Source organism: Epinephelus moara, chromosome 18, assembly GCF_006386435.1.
Source record: "Epinephelus moara isolate mb chromosome 18, YSFRI_EMoa_1.0, whole genome shotgun sequence".
In the NCBI taxonomy this organism is placed as follows: domain Eukaryota; kingdom Metazoa; phylum Chordata; class Actinopteri; order Perciformes; family Serranidae; genus Epinephelus; species Epinephelus moara.
The window spans coordinates 3,783,501-3,802,653 of record NC_065523.1 but is presented as its reverse complement, the minus strand read 5'-3'; the positions used below and the strand labels follow the sequence as shown (position 1 = coordinate 3,802,653).

At 40.7% G+C, this 19,153-nt stretch overlaps 2 protein-coding genes across 4 annotated transcripts in view; both read left to right on the top strand.

The window, feature by feature from the left end:
- Positions 1 to 5,932: 5,932 nt before the first annotated feature.
- Positions 5,933 to 10,283, top strand: si:dkey-204f11.64 (uncharacterized protein LOC100537752 homolog). The gene is made up of 3 exons (XM_050070104.1): positions 5,933 to 6,110; positions 8,420 to 8,556; positions 8,743 to 10,283. The coding sequence occupies exons 1-2, from the start codon at positions 6,018 to 6,020 to the stop codon at positions 8,543 to 8,545; spliced, it is 219 nt and encodes a 72-aa protein (XP_049926061.1). The 5' UTR covers positions 5,933 to 6,017; the 3' UTR covers positions 8,546 to 8,556; positions 8,743 to 10,283.
- A 108-nt stretch (positions 10,284 to 10,391) lies between these two features.
- carm1 (coactivator-associated arginine methyltransferase 1) overlaps positions 10,392 to 19,153 on the top strand; it is a 75,352-nt gene continuing 66,590 nt past the window's right edge. For 2 of the 3 annotated variants that reach the window (XM_050070102.1, XM_050070100.1), the window contains exon 1: positions 10,392 to 10,591. In XM_050070102.1, the coding sequence (XP_049926059.1) occupies positions 10,450 to 10,591 (142 nt within the window). In that variant the 5' untranslated portion in view covers positions 10,392 to 10,449. The remainder of the gene's footprint in view (positions 10,592 to 19,153) is intronic. The other variant, XM_050070101.1, reaches the window with a different exon arrangement.

Below are 19,153 nucleotides of genomic sequence, written 5' to 3'. Positions count from 1 at the left end.
TTCTTCTTCTTCTAATGGAATTCCGGCAGGCTGTACACTAAATTGTGTAATGCTGCCCTCCACAGGTCAGATTGATCTATTCAGTTTAGATTTTCTGATACAGTCCAGCTGACCGGAAAAAAAGAATTATTGCTTTTCCAATTAGATGGAAGTCCGCATCAGAAGAGAATATAGATTTGAAAGAAAAGGAAGAAAAACCCAACTTAGATAACTCCCTAAACATCTGCTGTCTTTCACCCCAATAGTTATTGCACTCAGACATTACATGCTGCAGTGTCTCCAACTTCCCACACTGGCAGAGACCATTTAGGTTCTTGCCTATTGTTTTGAGGTTACTGGCCAGACCACAATGCCCCAGTTTTAAACAAGTTAAGACCACATCATCCTTTCTTCCAGTTTTAATCTGTAGCCTCCTTCTTTTAACAGATGGCTGCAGGGAAAAGTAATGTCTGCCACGTTGGTCTTCTCTCCATTCTTTTTGCCATTGTTCCTCTAATTTTTCTTTGCCAACTTGAAAGCACTCAGGCTTCCCAAGAAACACATTCAGGTCAACAGTATCTTTTTCAAGGGATTTTTTTACCAGTTGGCCGGCTCTTTCATTTCCTTCTATACCTGAGTGGCCTGGTACCCACATAAATTCCACATTACATCCAGTTTTCCCAAGTCTGTAGTGACAGCACAAGATCTCCTGTAGCAGGTCAGGTCGAGCCCTTGATGCGCCATTCTTCACGGCCAACAAGGCAGCTTTAGAATCTGAACAAACTATGCTTTTTAGGGGTCTAACAACCTCCACCCACCATATGGCCCACAAAATCCCTAGGAGCTCAGCAGAAAAGATAGATAACTTGTTAGATACTCGGATGGTCTGTTGAATATTAAAGTTTGACACAAACATTCCAAAACCAGCCTTTCCAGATATTGGATCCACAGATCCATCTGTAAAAAACTTTTTGGAGACTATTAACATACTCATTAACCTCATTATATGTCTTTATGTTTTCAAGAGAGGATACATGAACTTCAGGTTCAGGTATAAACCAGAGAGGGACAGGGGAACAGAGAGACATGCACATCCTGTCTTCTTCAAGCCCAAAGGTCGAGGCGAGCTTTTTAATATGACTAAGGAAGTTTGACCTCCTTTCATTACCAACAAATTCCCAACAGTTTTCCAAAAGACATTTAGCAAATGGGACACATTTAATAGTACACAATTTATACCAATAATGGAGCCCAAGCTTATCTCTCCTTATTCTTAGAGGAGCCTCCCCCATTTCAACAAGCAGAGCTGGTATTGGAGTTGTTCTGAAAGCTCCACAACATATTCTTAGAGCTTTGGCCTGAAGCCGATCCAACTTCTCAAGCACAGATTTGGAGGCTGAGCCAAATACAACACATCCATAGTCTAAAGTAGACCTTATCATTGCTCTGTATATTATTAGCAATGTCTCTCTTTCAGCCCCCCAGTCACATCCGGCTAAGCTTCGAAGAATGTTGATTATTTTCTCACATTTGGACGGTGACTTACAGGTATACTGTAGATTAAATTCCCGTCATGTTTCCACTGAACATCCTCCCAGGCCATATAAAATTATTCGAGACATAAACGCACGGCTTGTCACATAGGCTACCACACATAATGGGCCCTCCCTAATATTGTGTTACAAATCAAACACTGTAAACCCCAATCCCTCCATGACACAAAATGTTAATGTAAAGTCTACACAAATACCCAGCATTGTCAAAATGTCATAAAAGCTTTATGTACACTTGACACAAAAACTCGTACTTTGTGAGCTCGACAAATTTTTTCTATGTTGAGTGAACATTTTTTGAGTTTTGGTTTAATTTGGCAAAATTTATACATTATGCCTAATTGGTTTAAGGCCAATAGCATCACTATCACTGTACACTTAACATATTGTGTTTGGGCTTAATGGGTTGAGTTTCCCAGCATGCCATGAGACAATGTGTTTAAGGCCATAAGCAGAAGAAAACTGTCTTTAAATATGTTCTGGATCACTCACATTGGGCTACCCATTATGCAGTGATTTATGCTCATGTATTTCACAATGGTTCTAATGTTAAGACTTGTTCTTTGTTTCTTTTTTCTCTTTATATTGTGTTGTTAATATTGTCATGAAAGCAATTTTTGCACCATGAATTAAGTTGTGTATACAATTGGTGACTTCCTGCCTGTGTGGTCATTGGTGTAGTCAAGTATAATATTGTATTTATAACACCAGGTGGCTTTTCCTTTGTTTTACCGTGGTAAGTTGAATCTGTCAGCACTTTATTTATAGGGCAGCTCCTGGCGCACCACATTTGCAGATGGCAGCCTCACCTCTACGGAGGACCGAACTGCCAAAATTAAAAATAATAAATGAGTCAATAAATAAATTCATATGCCATTAAATTGCACCAAAAATGGCATACAAAATAAATGTAGGCATTAATTAACTGATAAAATGTGTCTTTTGTTTTTACATTTACATTCCCTCACATATTCTTTGTACATTTACATTCCTACATACATTTTAACATTTACATTCCTTCACTCATTCTTTATACATTTACACTTCTTCATACATTTACACTCCTTCACACATTCTTTATACATTTACACTCCTTCACTCGTTCTTTATACATTTACATTCCTACATACATTTTAACATTTACATTCCTTCACACATTCTTTGTACATTTACATTTCTTCAGACATTTAATACAATTTATACATTTACATTCCTTCCAGAATTCTTTTCACATTTACATTTCTTCATGCATGCAGAAAGGCATGAAGAAAAGTAAATGCAAATGAGGGAGCCGTCCAAAGTGTGTCATGGGGTGAACTTTTCGCCTAGTGGTTGATCGACACCTGAGTGCATGGATCGACTATACATGCCTTGCTCCCCACAGCCACAGCCAGCTTAGTGGAAACCTCAGAGGACTGTAATGGCTGGGGCAGCTAGACACTCTGTCTCTGAGCTTCCCAGAGAGGCAGCAGACAGGTTGGAGGAGTTGGAGCGCGGTAAGTATGAAATACTGAAATGTGATGTTTTTTCTTGCGTCCGTTGAAGATTTCTTGACTTACTTTCTTCATACACAGCATCCACTGCGGACGCAACACATGGAGGGGAGGGAAGTCAGAGGAGGATTGGATTAACCAAACTATTTAGAAAATATGGACCAAGACAGCGCACTATTATGTGTGAAAGCATCATAGTTTGGTTAATTCATGGGTTAGCTTAGCTAGCCTGTGCTAGTGTAAATGAAACCCCTGAGAGTTGAGCATTAGCAAACTTACAGGTGCTTGTGCTCCTCTGACTTCCCTCCCCTCCATGCGTTGCGTCTGCAGTGGATGCTGTGTATGAAGAAAGTAAGTCAAGAAATCTTCAACGGATGCAAGAAAAAACACATTTCAGTATTTCATACTTACCGCACTCCAACTCCTCCAACCTGTCTGCTGCCTAGTGATGTTATGCTCGACCCAGTTTGCTCGACAGAGTGTCGATCTTTTGAAGCGCAATTGTTCCGAGACAGTAGGTTCGTTCGAGATGAGCCAGGCCTGTGCAGATTCGATCACCGGCGATCGACACACAATGCATGCCGGTTAGTTTTGTGTCCGACTGAAAATGCTAGAGCGAGGCAGACGAAATTCGGAAGGATCCTTGACATTTGAACAGTCCTTTGGCAGGATTTGATGACGTAGCATCCTTGAAATTTGGCCGTTTGAGAATCCTTCCTTGTTTTTGAGAAACACCCAGTGCTGAATCCAAGGGTATTTCTCAACATCAAGGAAGGACCCTCAAACAGCCGAATTTCAAGGACGATACGTCATAGACCCATCTCGATGGGCTGTTGTAACCCAGGGTTTAGATGAGCAAATAGTAAAATACTCTTTCAAACTCAAATAAGTTTAACATGACGTAAACCATGTGAGTAGCGTGCAGCCAATCAGCTGGGCCGCTCCGCTATTGAAAGGAAGCAGACGCCCTTCTAAGTAGATGAATGGGGCTGATGCACGGAGCGGAGCGGCTGCAGGTTGGTACAAAGTTTTGCTGGCGTTCACTTAATTTAATGTCCAATATGAAGGTTAACAGTCACTTTGTTGCCGACTGCAGATGTCCACCAGCTGTCGGAAGTTACCGTTTGAAAGCTGTGAATACTTGAAGTTCTGTTGAATCTGCTGACACTGCTTGAATTGGTGAGTTGAGCTAAACTTATTGTTAGCCTTTACATTTATTTACATGGCCATATTTTTCTTGTAATATTTACATAATTTGTTTTTTTTTGTTTCCTAAATACATAGTACCTATACTGAAATCAACCGTCTCTGTGTCCTGATTTATTGTCCATCAGTTACCAGTTCTCCTTGGCCGAATCTGGTCTTCTGATTTCATTAGCCTGCTTCTAGCTATTTACTGCCTTTACACCATTTACAGTCAAATATATGTTACACTGTTCCAATGTCAAGGATCCTTTCAGAGAAATTCCAAGGATGCATGTGTGGATCCTCCGCGGTTATAAAATCCTCACAATGCTTTGCACACCATTTGCTGGAAGTGAGGGCGGGGCCTCGTCAATGAAACCTGCACCAGTGGAGCTCGGCAGGATTTAGATTACTATGTAATTTATTTGGATTAGTGTCTCCAGCAATTTTTATCATACAAGCTTAAAAAAATATTGTCAGAAACCTCATAATTTTCACTTTCCAATGTGTCCACTGCCACATGAGAGTTTTTGAAATAACATCACTTAGATAAAACAAAAGTTTTTAAATGAATAATTTACAGCAGAGATGGAGCGGTAAGTGTCCCCTCACCCCTCTTCTATTCACATGATAACTGCTTTCATTTTGTCAGCTTCAATTGGTGTATTTTGGTGGGGTTTTTTTTCGGGGAAATGGCGATGAGAACAGCCACAGTAAAGACATTAGAATATCCAGCAGGTCAAAGCATCACTCATTTGTTTTGAGATAAACACATTTCAGGGAATTACACAGCAGTATAATGAACAATCGACACGGTCAGCTGTTTCAGAGCAGTGCGGCTCATCAGATCAGATCTTTTCATATCATTGTAGCAGAGTGTGTGGTGACACACACATAACATATGAAACACTTTGGAATCACAGAGTGATTCTGTGTGTAGGTCTGTGTACATACTGTTAATGATAATTTAGAACTTTTTTTAGCTGTTTAGCTTCTGTTTGGTTACAAAAAACATGGGCTTTATATCTTATCTGCAGGAAGAGATGGAACTATTCATCTAAAATCGATTGTTACAGCGCCATTTTGAGATCAATGAGTGTCATTTTTTGTGCTAGAGTGTTTGCCGTACAAACACTTTTAGCAGAGCAGAAGAAGACAAAGAAAAAGAAGCAAAATTTCAAACCTGGGACTGGATGAGATTTTGAAAGAAGAAAGAATAACAGTTAAGTCTATAAACCTCTAAAGGGTTATGCTCATCACACTGTGTAGGCTACTTGACATCTAATTGTATTTGAGCGATGTTTCTTAAACTTATGTGATCAGCTGAATATTTAGGCTAGCTCAGGACTATAGAGAGTATAACAGTCTGTTTCGACTACACATAAGGTAATTTATTTCTTGAGATATCTTTTGTTAGTTGTTTTCCTTTGGGCAACTCATTTCTAACAAACTACATTTCTGCAGACTAAAGGAAACATATCAAGAACACAACTTAATGTTTATACAGTAACTGTACAATAACAATTAAACATTACCTTTCTAGTCATAGTCACAACATAGCCTCACATTAATAGCCTACACATCTGATAAACATTCATTTTCTGTAGGCTATTGAGAGTAGACCTACTTTAAGTGCTTCGTTTACTAAGTGTTTTGAGGAGGTTAAATGTGTGTGTGTGTGTGTGTGTGTGTGTGTTTTCGGGGGGGGGGGGCTATTTAGAGGGTTTGACCGGAACATGTGTTGCTAGTACTGGAGTATGAATGTTCGTGCCCAGTTGGTCCCTTTCGTTGTTGCTTGGACTCAGTCATGTCGAACAACAGCGCCGCCAACAGCAGTTTAGTCATCGCCCAGAAGGCAGTGAAACAGCTTCGACTCGAGGCCAGTGTCCATCGGATAAAGGTAAATCCGCGACTCAACACTTCCATTTTCTTTGAATCAAATTTGTCCTGCGCATGACTCCCGCCCTGAAACGCATCGTGAGCTTTCATGTGCCGCGTACTATCCACCGCTGTCAGTGACCACACATTAATATTTAAGCCTACTCCAAAGCCATTCCTAAGCAACGACAAGTGGGCTGGCATATTATTTGTTAAAAAGAATACTTTGTGACTCCTATTATTGTGTTGTCACAATCCATTTTATATATTTCGTCCTTGTGTGTGTGTATATATATATATATATATATATATATAATGTATGTCTGTGTGTGTGTGTGTCTTATCTTATCTCTTATCTTATATTAGCAGTTCTATCATGTAGTAAAACTGCTGTAAACTTTAAAAGACTTGCAAACTGTCATTAACCATAATCATTTTACTTTTACTCTACATTACAGCCAGAGTGTAACTTTCTGATGTGCAGTATAGCTCACTTAGTGAACAGACTTATCTGTGCGAGTGCAGCACAGTGATAGCTTTGTTGATTGTGCTGCAGGTGGGATTGTTGTGTGGCTTCTTATTTCAGAACAGAAGTCAGACCACTATCAAATGTGTATCTACCCAACCAGCAATAAGCAGAATAAATAAAGCAAAGACAAATTTCACTCTGTCTACAAAGTCTTGCTCGTAGTTTGGTCCAAATAGTTACACCACCAAAAAACTCCAGACTTAAATTTGTGATATTGTCAAGACTTAATTTATATACAATGAAGTATCAATTGATTACTGTGGTGTTATGCTACGGCCGAAATACATCTGGCACGGACGTGGCGGGACCAGTAGGTGGTGAGGAGCTATTTCTATTTTTATTTTTTTTACCTACACAAACTCCATCTTGTACTATGAGGTTTTGCCAGCTTCACTGTGTGCATACTAAGTATTGCCAAATGGTAATGCAGTTGGGTGCTATAAGCCACGCTGAAGGGTTTGGGAATAGAAGTGTTTGGAAGCAGGCTATATTAACTGTACTTAATTAACTTTTTAATTTTAACTACAAGATGTAGCTTATCTTTCTTCATGTGAAATTTAAAAAACACCCACAAAGTTGCTAAGCTGCAACACATCTGCTACAATTAAGTATATAGTTTAATCATTTTTAAACAGACTGTACTTATTTTTGACACAGTTCTATGTAGTTTTTACCTGTTGTAGGCCTGCTGAGTCCTGTGTGAAGAAAAGCATTGACCAATTGTGTAAAACTAGAGAAAATGAAAATGAATTGCTGGGTCACATTACATCAAAGTTATTAAAAAAAGAAAAGGTTTTATATAGAATAATATTAATATAAAATAGCAGAAGCACTAATATCCGACATGAAAACGTTTGTCCTTTTTGTCTAGTATAGTGATGCATTTTGGTAGAAAATCTGAGTGACTGGGACACATCACATGGAAGTTATTGAAAACTACACTAGACTATGCTTCTGTAGAATAAGCATTGAAGTGGTGCTACAAGATTCATGCTCTTATCAGACTGTTGTCAAGGGGCACTAACCGTCCTCTTACTGAGAAATGGTGCAGTGGCTGTAAAGATGCCCTTGAGACAGTCCAGCACATAGTGGCAGGGTGTAAGATGCAAGCAGGATCAGTGTACATGGAGAGGCACAACTAAGCGGCTGGGATAGTGTACAGGAACATCTGTATCCCAATGGGACACACCACCAAAACCAGACATAGTGGTGGTTGACAAACACCAGGAGAGGGCAGTGGTAGTAGATGTGGCGATACCAGCCAACAGCAACATCAGAAAGAAGGAACACAAAAAGGTGGAGAAGTATCAAGGGTTGACAGAACAGCTGGAACAGATGTGGAGGGTAAAAGCTGACGTGGCCCCCGTGGTAGTAGGAACACTCAGGGGAGTGACCCCCCAAAGTGGGAGAGGGGGTCCGGCAGATTCCAGGAACAACATCTGAAGCCTCAGTCCAGAATTGTGCAGTCCTAGGAACAGCTAAAGTACTGTGCAGAACCTTCAAACTCCAAGGCCTATGGTAGAGGATCCAAGCTTGAGGGTGATACAGATACCACCCTAAGAGGCTGAGAGGGTTTCTTTTTGAATATATTTAAACCTTGAGTCTCCTTGAGACCTTGAGTTAATGGCCATGACACATTTTTTACCATAATCTGCAACATATTTGACAATACTCTTTATGGACAGTATAATGGTGGCTTGTTTTAGTGCTCATTTCTACAAATATATGTGAAGACATTTGGAAGAAGAGTGATCACAAACTCCATTCTTTGTTAACCAAACAATGTGATGTGTGGAATACAGGTCTCTCAGGCTGCTGCAGAACTGAAGACCTTCTGTTTGCAAAATGCTCACAAAGACCCTCTGCTCACTGGGGTGCCCTCCAGTGATAACCCATTCAGGCCACCAAAGTCATGTGTCCTCCTTTGATCCTCTGACATGTGAGTGTGGCTCTCTTCACTTTGCTTGAATTGATCAGTTATTTCTAGATTCTCAAGTTTTTCTTTTCTGCCTTTCTGTTACTTTTAATTTATCTCATGCAACTGCTAAACAGTGTCTCTGTTGTCTTTTAGAGCACAAGACACATCCCTTCAAGCTACATGTATTTTTTTTTCTTTTTCTTTTAGGGCTGTGAAGAAGTACAAAACACTCAAACAGATGCCTGGTCATTTTGCACTGTTGATCTCTGCCATGTGCTCCACTTCCTCTGAAGATAAAAAAAGCCAAGACAAGAACACTTACTCACTCACACGCGCACACAGGCACACACACGCACACAAACACACACGCATGCACACACACGCACACAAACACACACACGCTACTAAGAAATGATGCTGATGAATTTAGCTGTGTGCTGTAACTGTAGGTAATGTACTTACTTTGACAGGATGTGTGTTTCTAATGGCAACCACTGGTGTCGTGTTTTGCTTTTTTTATGTTTAGAGGTAAACACAACAGGCCTTAAACTCACTCTGTTTTGATGAGCATACCCATTTTACAGCCAAACTACACTTTTTACAGTGGGTCATTGGACAAATAAAGCCTGGAGTTGATGACTAAAAAATCTTATGAAAGTCACATTGGAAAGATATCAGAGTCCTATCTGATTTATTTCTATTTATGAACATCGTATAAAGCAGATCTTACAAAAATAAAATGGATTCCATGTTTTTTCTTTTGTATGTGCTTGTAATACATATTCAGTCTGTGCCACGTGTAAGAGAAAAATTAAACTAGATAATCTATTCCCCTTTTTAAAGGATTCTATCAACCAATGGCATTTTGTAGCTATTGATTCCTGTCATTTATTTCGAAGAAACAGGAGCCTTTAAATAATCATTCATTTTGTACCTGCTAGGCAGAAATACTTCATAAAACAAAAGGAAACATTTGAAAGGGAACAGAGGAGGTATGGAACCCTGATAAGCTGATGTAAGTTGATGGATAATTGCCAATCTTGTGTGAACACACAGCTCAGTTCAAAATTTCATCTTACGTGCGCTGTTATTATTCACCATTAAAAGTTGCCACGTGGTTGTTTTTGTTATTGGTCTGTGAAACTGTATCTGGCATGAATTTGCTATCTTAGTTTTAACAATATTAACTAGACCAATAATGTTGTGTTATCTGCCTCCCATCCACTGACCCTCATGTCTCATGATTACACAAAGCTTCATGTGTAATCAGTGATGTGCTATGCGCATATAGAGTGTGGACTGGTAGCTGGAGAGGTGCCAGTTCACCTCCTGGGCACTGCAGAGGCACCCTTGAGCAAGGCACCGAACCCCCCAACCGCTCTGAGTGCCTGTCATGGGCATCCCCACTCTGACATCTCTCCACTTAGTGCATGTATAGGTCCTGTTTGTGCAAATTAAATTAAAAAATTAGCACCACATCACATCATTATCTATCTATCTATCTATCTATCTATCTATCTATCTATCTATAAAAAAGTCTGAGACTACAGGCCAAGATACTTTCAAGGTAACACTATTTTCTTCATTATAAATGATAATATCAGCCCATATCAGCTCACTTTTGTTTTAACATTTTTATGAATCCTCAAATTTTCTGATTATTTCCATGTTTTCATGAACACAGAGATTATATTAAAAACTTGAATGTAAATGAATAAAAATGTTTAAGAGCTCCTGGATTGTATGAAGTCATGTACACATCATGCCACTCTGTATTTACACAACGCCCACTTTAAGACGCACGGTGGCGCTGTTGGAGGGACTTGTGACGTTGATGCCCAAGCTGTCTCCAGCAGAGAGCAGTGCGTGGTTGGATGTGAGCGCCACTGACCTGTCTCTACTTCCATATCGAAGATGGCGGTCTCGGTGTTCCCCGGCGTGCGGCTCCTCTCCATCGGAGACGCGAACGGAGACATACAGCGACATTCAGAGCAGCAGCCCCTGCGGCTAGAAGTCAAAACCACGCAAGATGCTGCCCTTATCAATCTCTCCAATGGTGAGTTGACCTTTCTGCAGCTGCTCCTCGGATGTTCGGCCTGTCTTAACAGCCAATGCTAATGCTATGCAGTGCTAATGCCTATATTGCTAATCCTACCATTAGCAGCCTGCAAGAAGCTAACTAATCTTGGGAGCCCATGTCGCCTTCCCCTACTTATCACGAGGGAGCCGTTAAAACTCCGATGTTACGGGGTCTCCCACACGAGTTCACCGGGTTGGGGAGCTTGAAGAAAATAGAACGCCGCATGAACACCGTAGCTGACTTCGTCCCATCAGCAAGCAGGGCAGCTAAGTTGTGTGTAGTTTAATGCTAACAGTGAACCGCTAGTTAAACAATGCCACTAGCTCTGGTTCAGCAGTGATGCGATATTGTAACGTTAGCCTAACGTTACATCCAAACAGCTCGTATCCAACATCCTTTCCCTTGATATTTCACTACGTTTATTTTGTCACAGCTATATTAGTAATTCAGAAAATTCTGGGTGTTCTAAGAGACACGGGTTATGTTATGTTATGTTTCAGCTCGTGAATTAGCTAACGTTGGCCAGAGGGCATCACTTCTGACCTGCGCCGCAGTCGGGGAGCGGACACTGCTACAGCGTTAGCGCTTCATTTAGCTGGTAGCCCATTCTGTAATAGAGCGGTAAACAAATAAACGTATGAAGCCCTTACTTTATAATGAAGCGGTCTTGGGTGGCGTAGTGAGACCGGGCCCTCATTACTTATGCATTCATCTTTGTTCTCATTGGAACAATAGCCTGGTGCTTCCCTCCCGTGTGGAGCAGCCCAAGAGACGCTCCACTCCTCTGCCGCTTTTCTCATTCAGTGGGATGTCCCGCTGAAAAGAAACAGCCGCGCGGCGCAGGCCTCCTCTGCTCTCACCGACATTCATGGTACATTCAGTTTGCTACTGAGAGGGTCGACCCCCACACGTCTCTTTTAGCACACGTTCAGAGATTGGGTTAAATTGAAATTTAAATCGATGGAAAGTGGTAAAGAAAGCAGTGTGTATAGAAGCCGCTGAGAGTATCTGACATGCGTTTTTTTTAAACAGGAAATGCATCACAAATTTCCTAACAGACTTGAAACCACATCAAAAAGTGCATGTACATAAATTTGACAAGGCTGTCTGAAAATAAGATAAGCTCAAATTACCAATACAAGCTATCTGTAGGGAGTATAGTTCAGATACTTCAATAACGGCCCTGGAATGATACTTTCTTTGATACCAATTTTATGAAATACACTTACATCAGTGGGAGGCCTCCACGTTTGGGAAGACAGACAGGACGCTCGGCCTGAATATATATCCCTATATGTATTTTATGTTGGTTCTAAATGATCAACTCTCTAAAATCATAAATTCCTTCTCTTAATTAAAAGAAAACGAATACAGACAGGAAGGTTTCTGTTGACAACTGAAAAAGTATCTCTAGTAGATTCCTGATAACCTGCTTTATGTATTATTCTGAGGGATCTATTCTGAAGTTTAATTATAGGATCTGTATTTGTTTTGTATGCATTTCCCCAAATTTCAGCACAGTAGGACATGTATGGCATTACAAGTAAACAATACAATATATACAAACATTTCGTATTTAACAACAAAAACTCCCTTGTCTTTAATATGACAAATAATTTATGCGTTTAATATGTTCTATGTGTGGCTTCCAATATAGTTAATGACCTATGATCACTCCCCAAAATTTCAACACAATTTAAGTTCAGTTTTATTTCACAATTAGCCCTAATGCCACCAAACACCATAAATTTTGTTTTACTCTAATTTAGTGATAACTTAGTAACAGCAAACCGTTTTTCAACATGATCATGGTCATGATGATGATAAAAAATATAATTTAAATGAGGTATAAATACTTCCAAACATCGAACCTTGTGGAACACTGCAGGTTACTCTCTAAGATGTGATTCAGTATTATTGATTTTTGTAAACTGATACCTGTTATTTAAATAACTTCTTAACCAAAGTTGTGTGACACCATTTATACCATAGCATTCACATTTCTAAAGAAGGCGGGAATAATCAATTGTGTCAAACGCGTTATGTAAATCAGTAAATACGCCTACAGTGTGCTGTTTTTTAATCTACTGCTGTTGCTATGTTTTCTTCAAAGTCCATTGCTAAAGATGTAAATCGATTACTCCTAAACCCATATTGATGGTCACTCAGTAACTCTTTTTCTCAATAAAGCCGTCCAGTCTGTTTACAAATAGTTTTTCAAGTATTTCAGAAAATTTAGGTAGCAGTGACACAGGTCTATATTTTAATATCATATGCTTTTGGCTATTTAATAGATTGTAATCACTTTAATTTTATCAGTAAAAGTACCTGCGAGAAAGGATTTATTACACATAGAAGTAAATGGTTTGAGGACACAGTCAATTACTTCTTTAATAATTGACATATCAATAGTATTATCATCTGTAAATGTTTTATTGTTCTGCTGGAGAACTTGTGAGTGAACAAGTGAGGCAGAGCTGTGTTGTGAGTGTGTGTGGAGAGATGCACACTGGTATGTGCTATAGGCCCGTTTCCACCGCAGGAACTTCGGGGTAATTTTATGGGGCCAGGGCCGCTGATGCGTGTCTCCACCGCAGGAACCACCCCTGAAGGACAGAGTTCCGGAACTTTTACAGGGGCTAAACAAGTCCCTGCCTCGGGGTAGGTACTCAGAACAGTCCCGAAAGACTCCTGGCTAGGGCTTGGGGGTTACTTGGTGCTGATTGGATATACTCAAGGAGGGATGTGACGACAACAGAAAGCAACAAAATAGCCGGCATTTTTAAAACTCAGCAGACGAGGGTTAGCTCGTTCATATAGCTTCCGCCGCCATCTAAAAAAAACCTCACTAAATGGCCCGTGAAAAAAATATTTTTTCCAGCGGATATCTTAGTTACAAAAAAAAATATTTTTTCCAGCGGATATCTTAGTTACAACATGATTGAGCTAGCAGAGTAGTTTTGTGTTTATGTGTGGTATTTATTCAGTTATGGGAAGTCATGATGTCTAGAAAGCATCAGCTAACAGCAGCAGTAAAGCTAACATCAGGACGTCATCTGTTAAAAGCCTCCCGTTGTCGGATACGTCATGAAACTATTCCAGTTAGCTCAATCATGTTGTAACTAAGACATCCGCTGGAAAAAATATTTTTTTCACGGGCCATTTAGTACGTTATTATAGAGCGTCCCTACGTCGCCCCGGTCAAAATGGTCGCGCAACGATTACGTAACATCCAGAGCCCGTAACTTTACAGGAACCTTCCTCGTACTCTGCTCTCTCAGTGGAGACACGGCGGTTGAGAGGGCCGAGCGAGAGGACATTCCTGTAGTAGTTCCTGCCCCCCAAATAGTACCAGGAACTTCTTCAGTGGAAACGGGCCTTATGTAATGCAAGTTGGCCCTATATTGATATAAACAGTGTTTAGAGCCCTATGAAATCCGTTTTATTTTTCTCCAAATTCCGTTTTAATTTTTTCCGAATTCCGTTTTATTCCCCATAAATCCCCAAATTCCGTTTTTAAATTTTTTTGGACTTCTATTTTTGACCATTTACTCTTATTTATCCACCAAATGAGTGTGTTTTTAATGCTAATGAATAAAATACACAAATAGACATAACCTTGCATTTATTTAAACACAAAATTGTGCACACTTTTCTCAGTGCTTCAAGTCAGAAGCAGTTCTTCAATATGCAACATAACATTGCGCTAGTAAGTGCTTTAAGTAAACAAAATTATGCTTATGAGCTTCAAATTGTTTAAAGTAAAAAAATACATGACTGATTTAAAAAAATAAATAAATTAAAATAAAGTGCTCAATAAGCTTCTTCAAGTAGAAAATAGTAATTGCAATTACTATGCAACACTCAGTTACACTTGGCAAAAAGTTACACTCGAGTTTTGCACAGCGCCGACTGGATCTTTGCTCTCAAACCACAAAAAGATGTGATGGCACAACAGTCTCCTTCAGTACATTATTCTATGCTTTCTTTTGATTTTCACATTGGCTAGTCATCCTGTTTAATTTGTCTTCTGATTAAATCGGAACCGTTGAAACAAGTTATAGGAAGCCTCTGCAAGTAATTGGTTGCTGGCAGGCACTCTGTGCTGCAATAAAATGGTTAATCAGCAGTGCCGTGCACTGTAGAGCTGATGCGCTGCTGGTTCTGCTGGCCTGAATAGAATATAATGTCTATAGCCTACTCTTGTGTGTACAGCCTTTATAGACTGAGCTGAGTAGTGATGCGCGGGTTGACCCGTAACCCGCAGGACCCACAAATGGACCTGTGGGTCGGGCAGCAGTGATCGCCTGTTAAATCGGTCTGTAAATGATATTTTGACATTGGCTATTACTGTCATGGTATCCGAAGTAGGCTTGGGCAATTGGACGAATATATCGCCAATCGCCCATCGGCTGAGTCCATCACGGTTGGTTTCATTTTTGGCGATTTTTTGGGCGATTTTTGTCATTTTATTTTGCTAAATTAATGGTCTGTCTCCACAGAATTAAACTCGGTACATATAGTCCATAATAACTATGTAGAGCACAATTCAAAGTGTGTGCGTATTGGAACTGGCAGCTTCACACTGATTTCTGACGAGTCTTTCACAAAACACGTCAGTGATGGTGGAGCTGAAAGTTACGGCCGGGGTCCACCGGCAACGGGAGCGGCGCGACACGTCTGCAGCGCGAGTCCCGTAGCAGCTCGCCCCTGTTAATCAATTACAGCGGCTGCACCGGCAAGGGGAGCGGCACGACAACTCTCTATTTTAGGATGCTCTTCTATTTTTGTCGCACTACGCTCCCCTACGCGACCCTCCAGCAGATAAAAACTACATGAAATAGTGTGCTAAACGAGCACAATGTGTTTTTAAATGAATAAACCATTATCAGAGGTGATATGTGATGATTTTTTTTCATGCATTTACCCATGTTTATCCGTGACATTGTGTAAATGTCCGTGGCAGACATTTGAAAGCGAATAGATGACAAACAGTACAGTAAACTTGTAGATAACTCAAATATATGTAATAACTGGAAAATGCTGTAACTATCATGGCTCAGCAAACGGTAAGACGCTTGACGTGATGCTTACGTTTGCAGCCGGTGGAACCCGGCCGTAAAGTGAATTCATATGCGCATATGGTTAACAATGTTACCAGCCGTGCTAAACACCCTCTCTGATGGCGTGCTTGTTGCCGGTATGCACAGATATTCCCGTGCCATGTTGGACATGAGTGGGCTCGCAAAGCACGCTGCATTTTTTTGCTGTATTCATGTGGTGTCGGGAGATCCGAGTTGCCGAGTTGTTTTTCTGACATGAGGTGGCGTTCATGTCAATTATCCCATTCTGAAAGTCATTTTTCGATTATTTCCGACATCACATGAATGCAACATCCCCCCTCTGTTTTTTTTTCTCTGCCACACACACAACTGCCGAATATATCGGCAACCGCCGGTTGATGGGCTGACGGTGGCCGGTTGGAAATTTTTAACATATCGCCCAACCCTAATCCGAAGGTACTGATGCGTTGAGCAGGTGACAGTCCGCGGTTGTTTTCAAAACACACTTGTGTCACGCACTCCAAAAGAAACTTGTTGAACTTTAAACAATAATGTATTGTACAAAACAGGGGAAAGAAACGTTGACAAAAACGGTTCCATTATTCATATTGAATTCAATAGATAACGAAAAAACAGCTACAAGTTAGAGGGAATAGTGATAAAGTGGTAAAACTTGGCATTGATCCACAGCCTCAGACGGATGCGCTCAAGCATGCCGTGTACACAAGCTCCGTTGGTAGGTTATACTATATTTTCACATTTTTAACAATGCAATTTAAAAGTGTTGATTTTTATTGATAACCTACATTTACCAACAACAATAAGACTACATTTAGCACCAAAAAAAAAAAAATTAAAACAAATAAGTAAATAAAAAAACGAATACCAAATTTTCATAACGAATACCTACCCACTGAAACAAATATTCGAATATCCGAATATTTGGGTACAGCCCTAGCACTAATAAGTGCTTTAAGTACTACACACTTTTGAGCTTTAAACCGTTTCCAGAAAAACATATTACAAGACTAATAAAGTGCCCAATTAGCTTTTTGTTTTTCAGGTAAAGAGAATGCTTCAAAAATAAGGCAAAAGCAGTGAGCAACATTACCTGCAGTGAGAAAAATTATCTGAGATATGAAATTCAAGCAGAAAAATAATAAAGAAAATAAACTTTTTTAAACTTCAACAAGTGATTCACATAGGTCAGACTTGTTTGTCCTTGTGAGCTACTATCTCTATCCATTTAAGTTCCCCACCTAGCAGAGACATCGCCATTGAAATACATGATTGTCAGCCTCTTTGTGTTGAGCTCAGTGAGAGCCTCTCGCTTGTCTGTGAGGAGAGTTTTATATTTGCTGAAGCTCCTCTCGCAGTCAACTGAGCTGACCGGGAAGTAGATGTAGGGCACAGCCACTTCTGCAACTCTTGGGAATCTTGTACTCAGGCCTCTCCAGTAGTTGGCCCGCTCCATTTCAGCCAGCAAAGGATCCCTGGACACAGTGCTGATAGGCGAGCCACTGTTCACTGAGCTCTGCTGATGGGTTAGCCATTGGCTTCAGTGTGGAGTAGGCTTCAGTCTGCTTTTCCATCACTGGAGCCTGCCTGGGATCAAACACCCTGATCAGTTTGAAGACCTCTCTGCAGGGCTCAACAATTACGATTGCCCGGGGCAAGTAAAACTCAAGGTCGGGCATGTAAACTAACAACTCACTTGCCCGATCGGGCAAGTTGCTAAAAATAGTAAAAGTTAATAACTGATAAAATAAATGTATTTTAAAACGTGCTCCTTCGGCTCTGATGCAGCGGCCTCTCTGCCTGAAGTCACAGGCACACGCTGTGTAACAGTGTCCCCCCCACAGACCCCATTGATTGGTTACATGGCACAAGTGAAGCACAGAGCGGCACAGCATATAAGAGGGCTCTGTCTTACCTCTTCATAAACTAAAGTCATTATTTTGCACGACGGACGCTTCATATAATAACATAACAATATACTATTTATGGTGTTATGTCATCGTGTCATTTCTGTCTCTACATGGTCACGCGTTAACAATTCTCCTCTGCTCTGTGTATCGCGCACGGCGGAGTTCTGCCACACACACAGGTGAGCACGCTAGAGCGGCTCGGGCCGCATATTCCTGCCCAAACCTGACCCCGAGCCCGGTGCAGTTTGTCAGCTGACAAAGTTATTGTTATGGACAGTGTGTAAATAACCATCAACAGACTGCTGTTACACACAGACAAACACGCTGCTCGCACAGCAGCGCAGCACGGCACTCTTGATGCTGAGCTTGTGTTGCGTTCAGGCGATGTCACGTAAATAACAACTTCCAGCGCTTAAATAGGTCATAGCACAAAACAGCAGCATGTCAAGTGACTTTTTAATTTTATTATATTCAATATAATTGTATTTTCCTAAACCTTGAGACACCTCATATGTAAGCTAGACAGACATTTCACCTGCTGATTACTGTGCACAAATGTACTGTATGTACTTAGTCCTAAAGAGCCCTTCTGGTGCCAGTAGATATAGTATGTCACATAAGTGAGTACACCCCTCCCATTTTTGGAAATATTTTATTATATCTTGTCATGGGACAACACTATAGAAATGACACTTTGATATAACTTAAAGTAGTCAGTGTACAGCTTGTATAGTAGTATAGATTTACCTTCCTCTGAAAATTACTCAAAACACAGCCATCAACATCTAAACAGCTGGCAACATAAGTGAGTACACCCCACAGTGAACATGTCCAAATTGGGCCTAAAGTGTCAATATTTTCTGTGCCAGCCATTATTATCTAGCACTGCCTTAACCCTTTTGGGCATGGAATTCACCAGAGCTCACAGGTTGCTTCAGGAATCCTCTCCCACTCCTCCATGATGACATCATGGAGCAGATGGATGTGAAGACACCTTGCGCTCCTCCACCTTCATCTTGAAGCACAGGTGAGTTTAGGGCTGGATACATACTTGGCCAGTCCATCACCTTTACCTTCAGCTTCCTCAGCAAGGCAGTTGTCATCTACTAGGTGTGTTTTGGGTCATTATCATATTGGAAAATTTGATAATGAAAACTTGCAGCCCAGTTTCTGAAGAGGGGCAATCATGCTCTGCTTGGAATTCATGTTTCCCTAATGAACCGAGCTCAACTGTCCCTTGCCTACAGTCAAGTATAGTGGTGGCAGCATCATGGTTAGGGGCTGCATGAGTGCTGCCGGCTCTGGGGAGCTCGGTTCATTTAGGGAAACATGAATTCCAAGCTGCAGTGCAGTTTTCCAACATGATAATGACCCAAAACACACCTAGAAGATGACAACTGCCTTGCTGAGGAAGCTGAAGGTGATGGACTGGCCAAGTATGTATCCAGCCCTAAACTCACCTGTGCACCTGTGGGCCATCCTCAAGATGAAGGTGGGGTAGCGCAAGGTGTCTTCACATCCATCTGCTCCATGATGTCATCATGGAG

Coding starts and splice junctions, on each gene's coding strand:
- si:dkey-204f11.64 (XM_050070104.1), top strand. CDS start 6,018: ATGTCGAACAACAGCGCCGCCAACAGCAGTTTAGTCATCGCCCAGAAG. Junction 6,111..8,419: donor CCAGTGTCCATCGGATAAAG/GTAAATCCGCGA, acceptor TGTGGAATACAG/GTCTCTCAGGCTGCTGCAGA.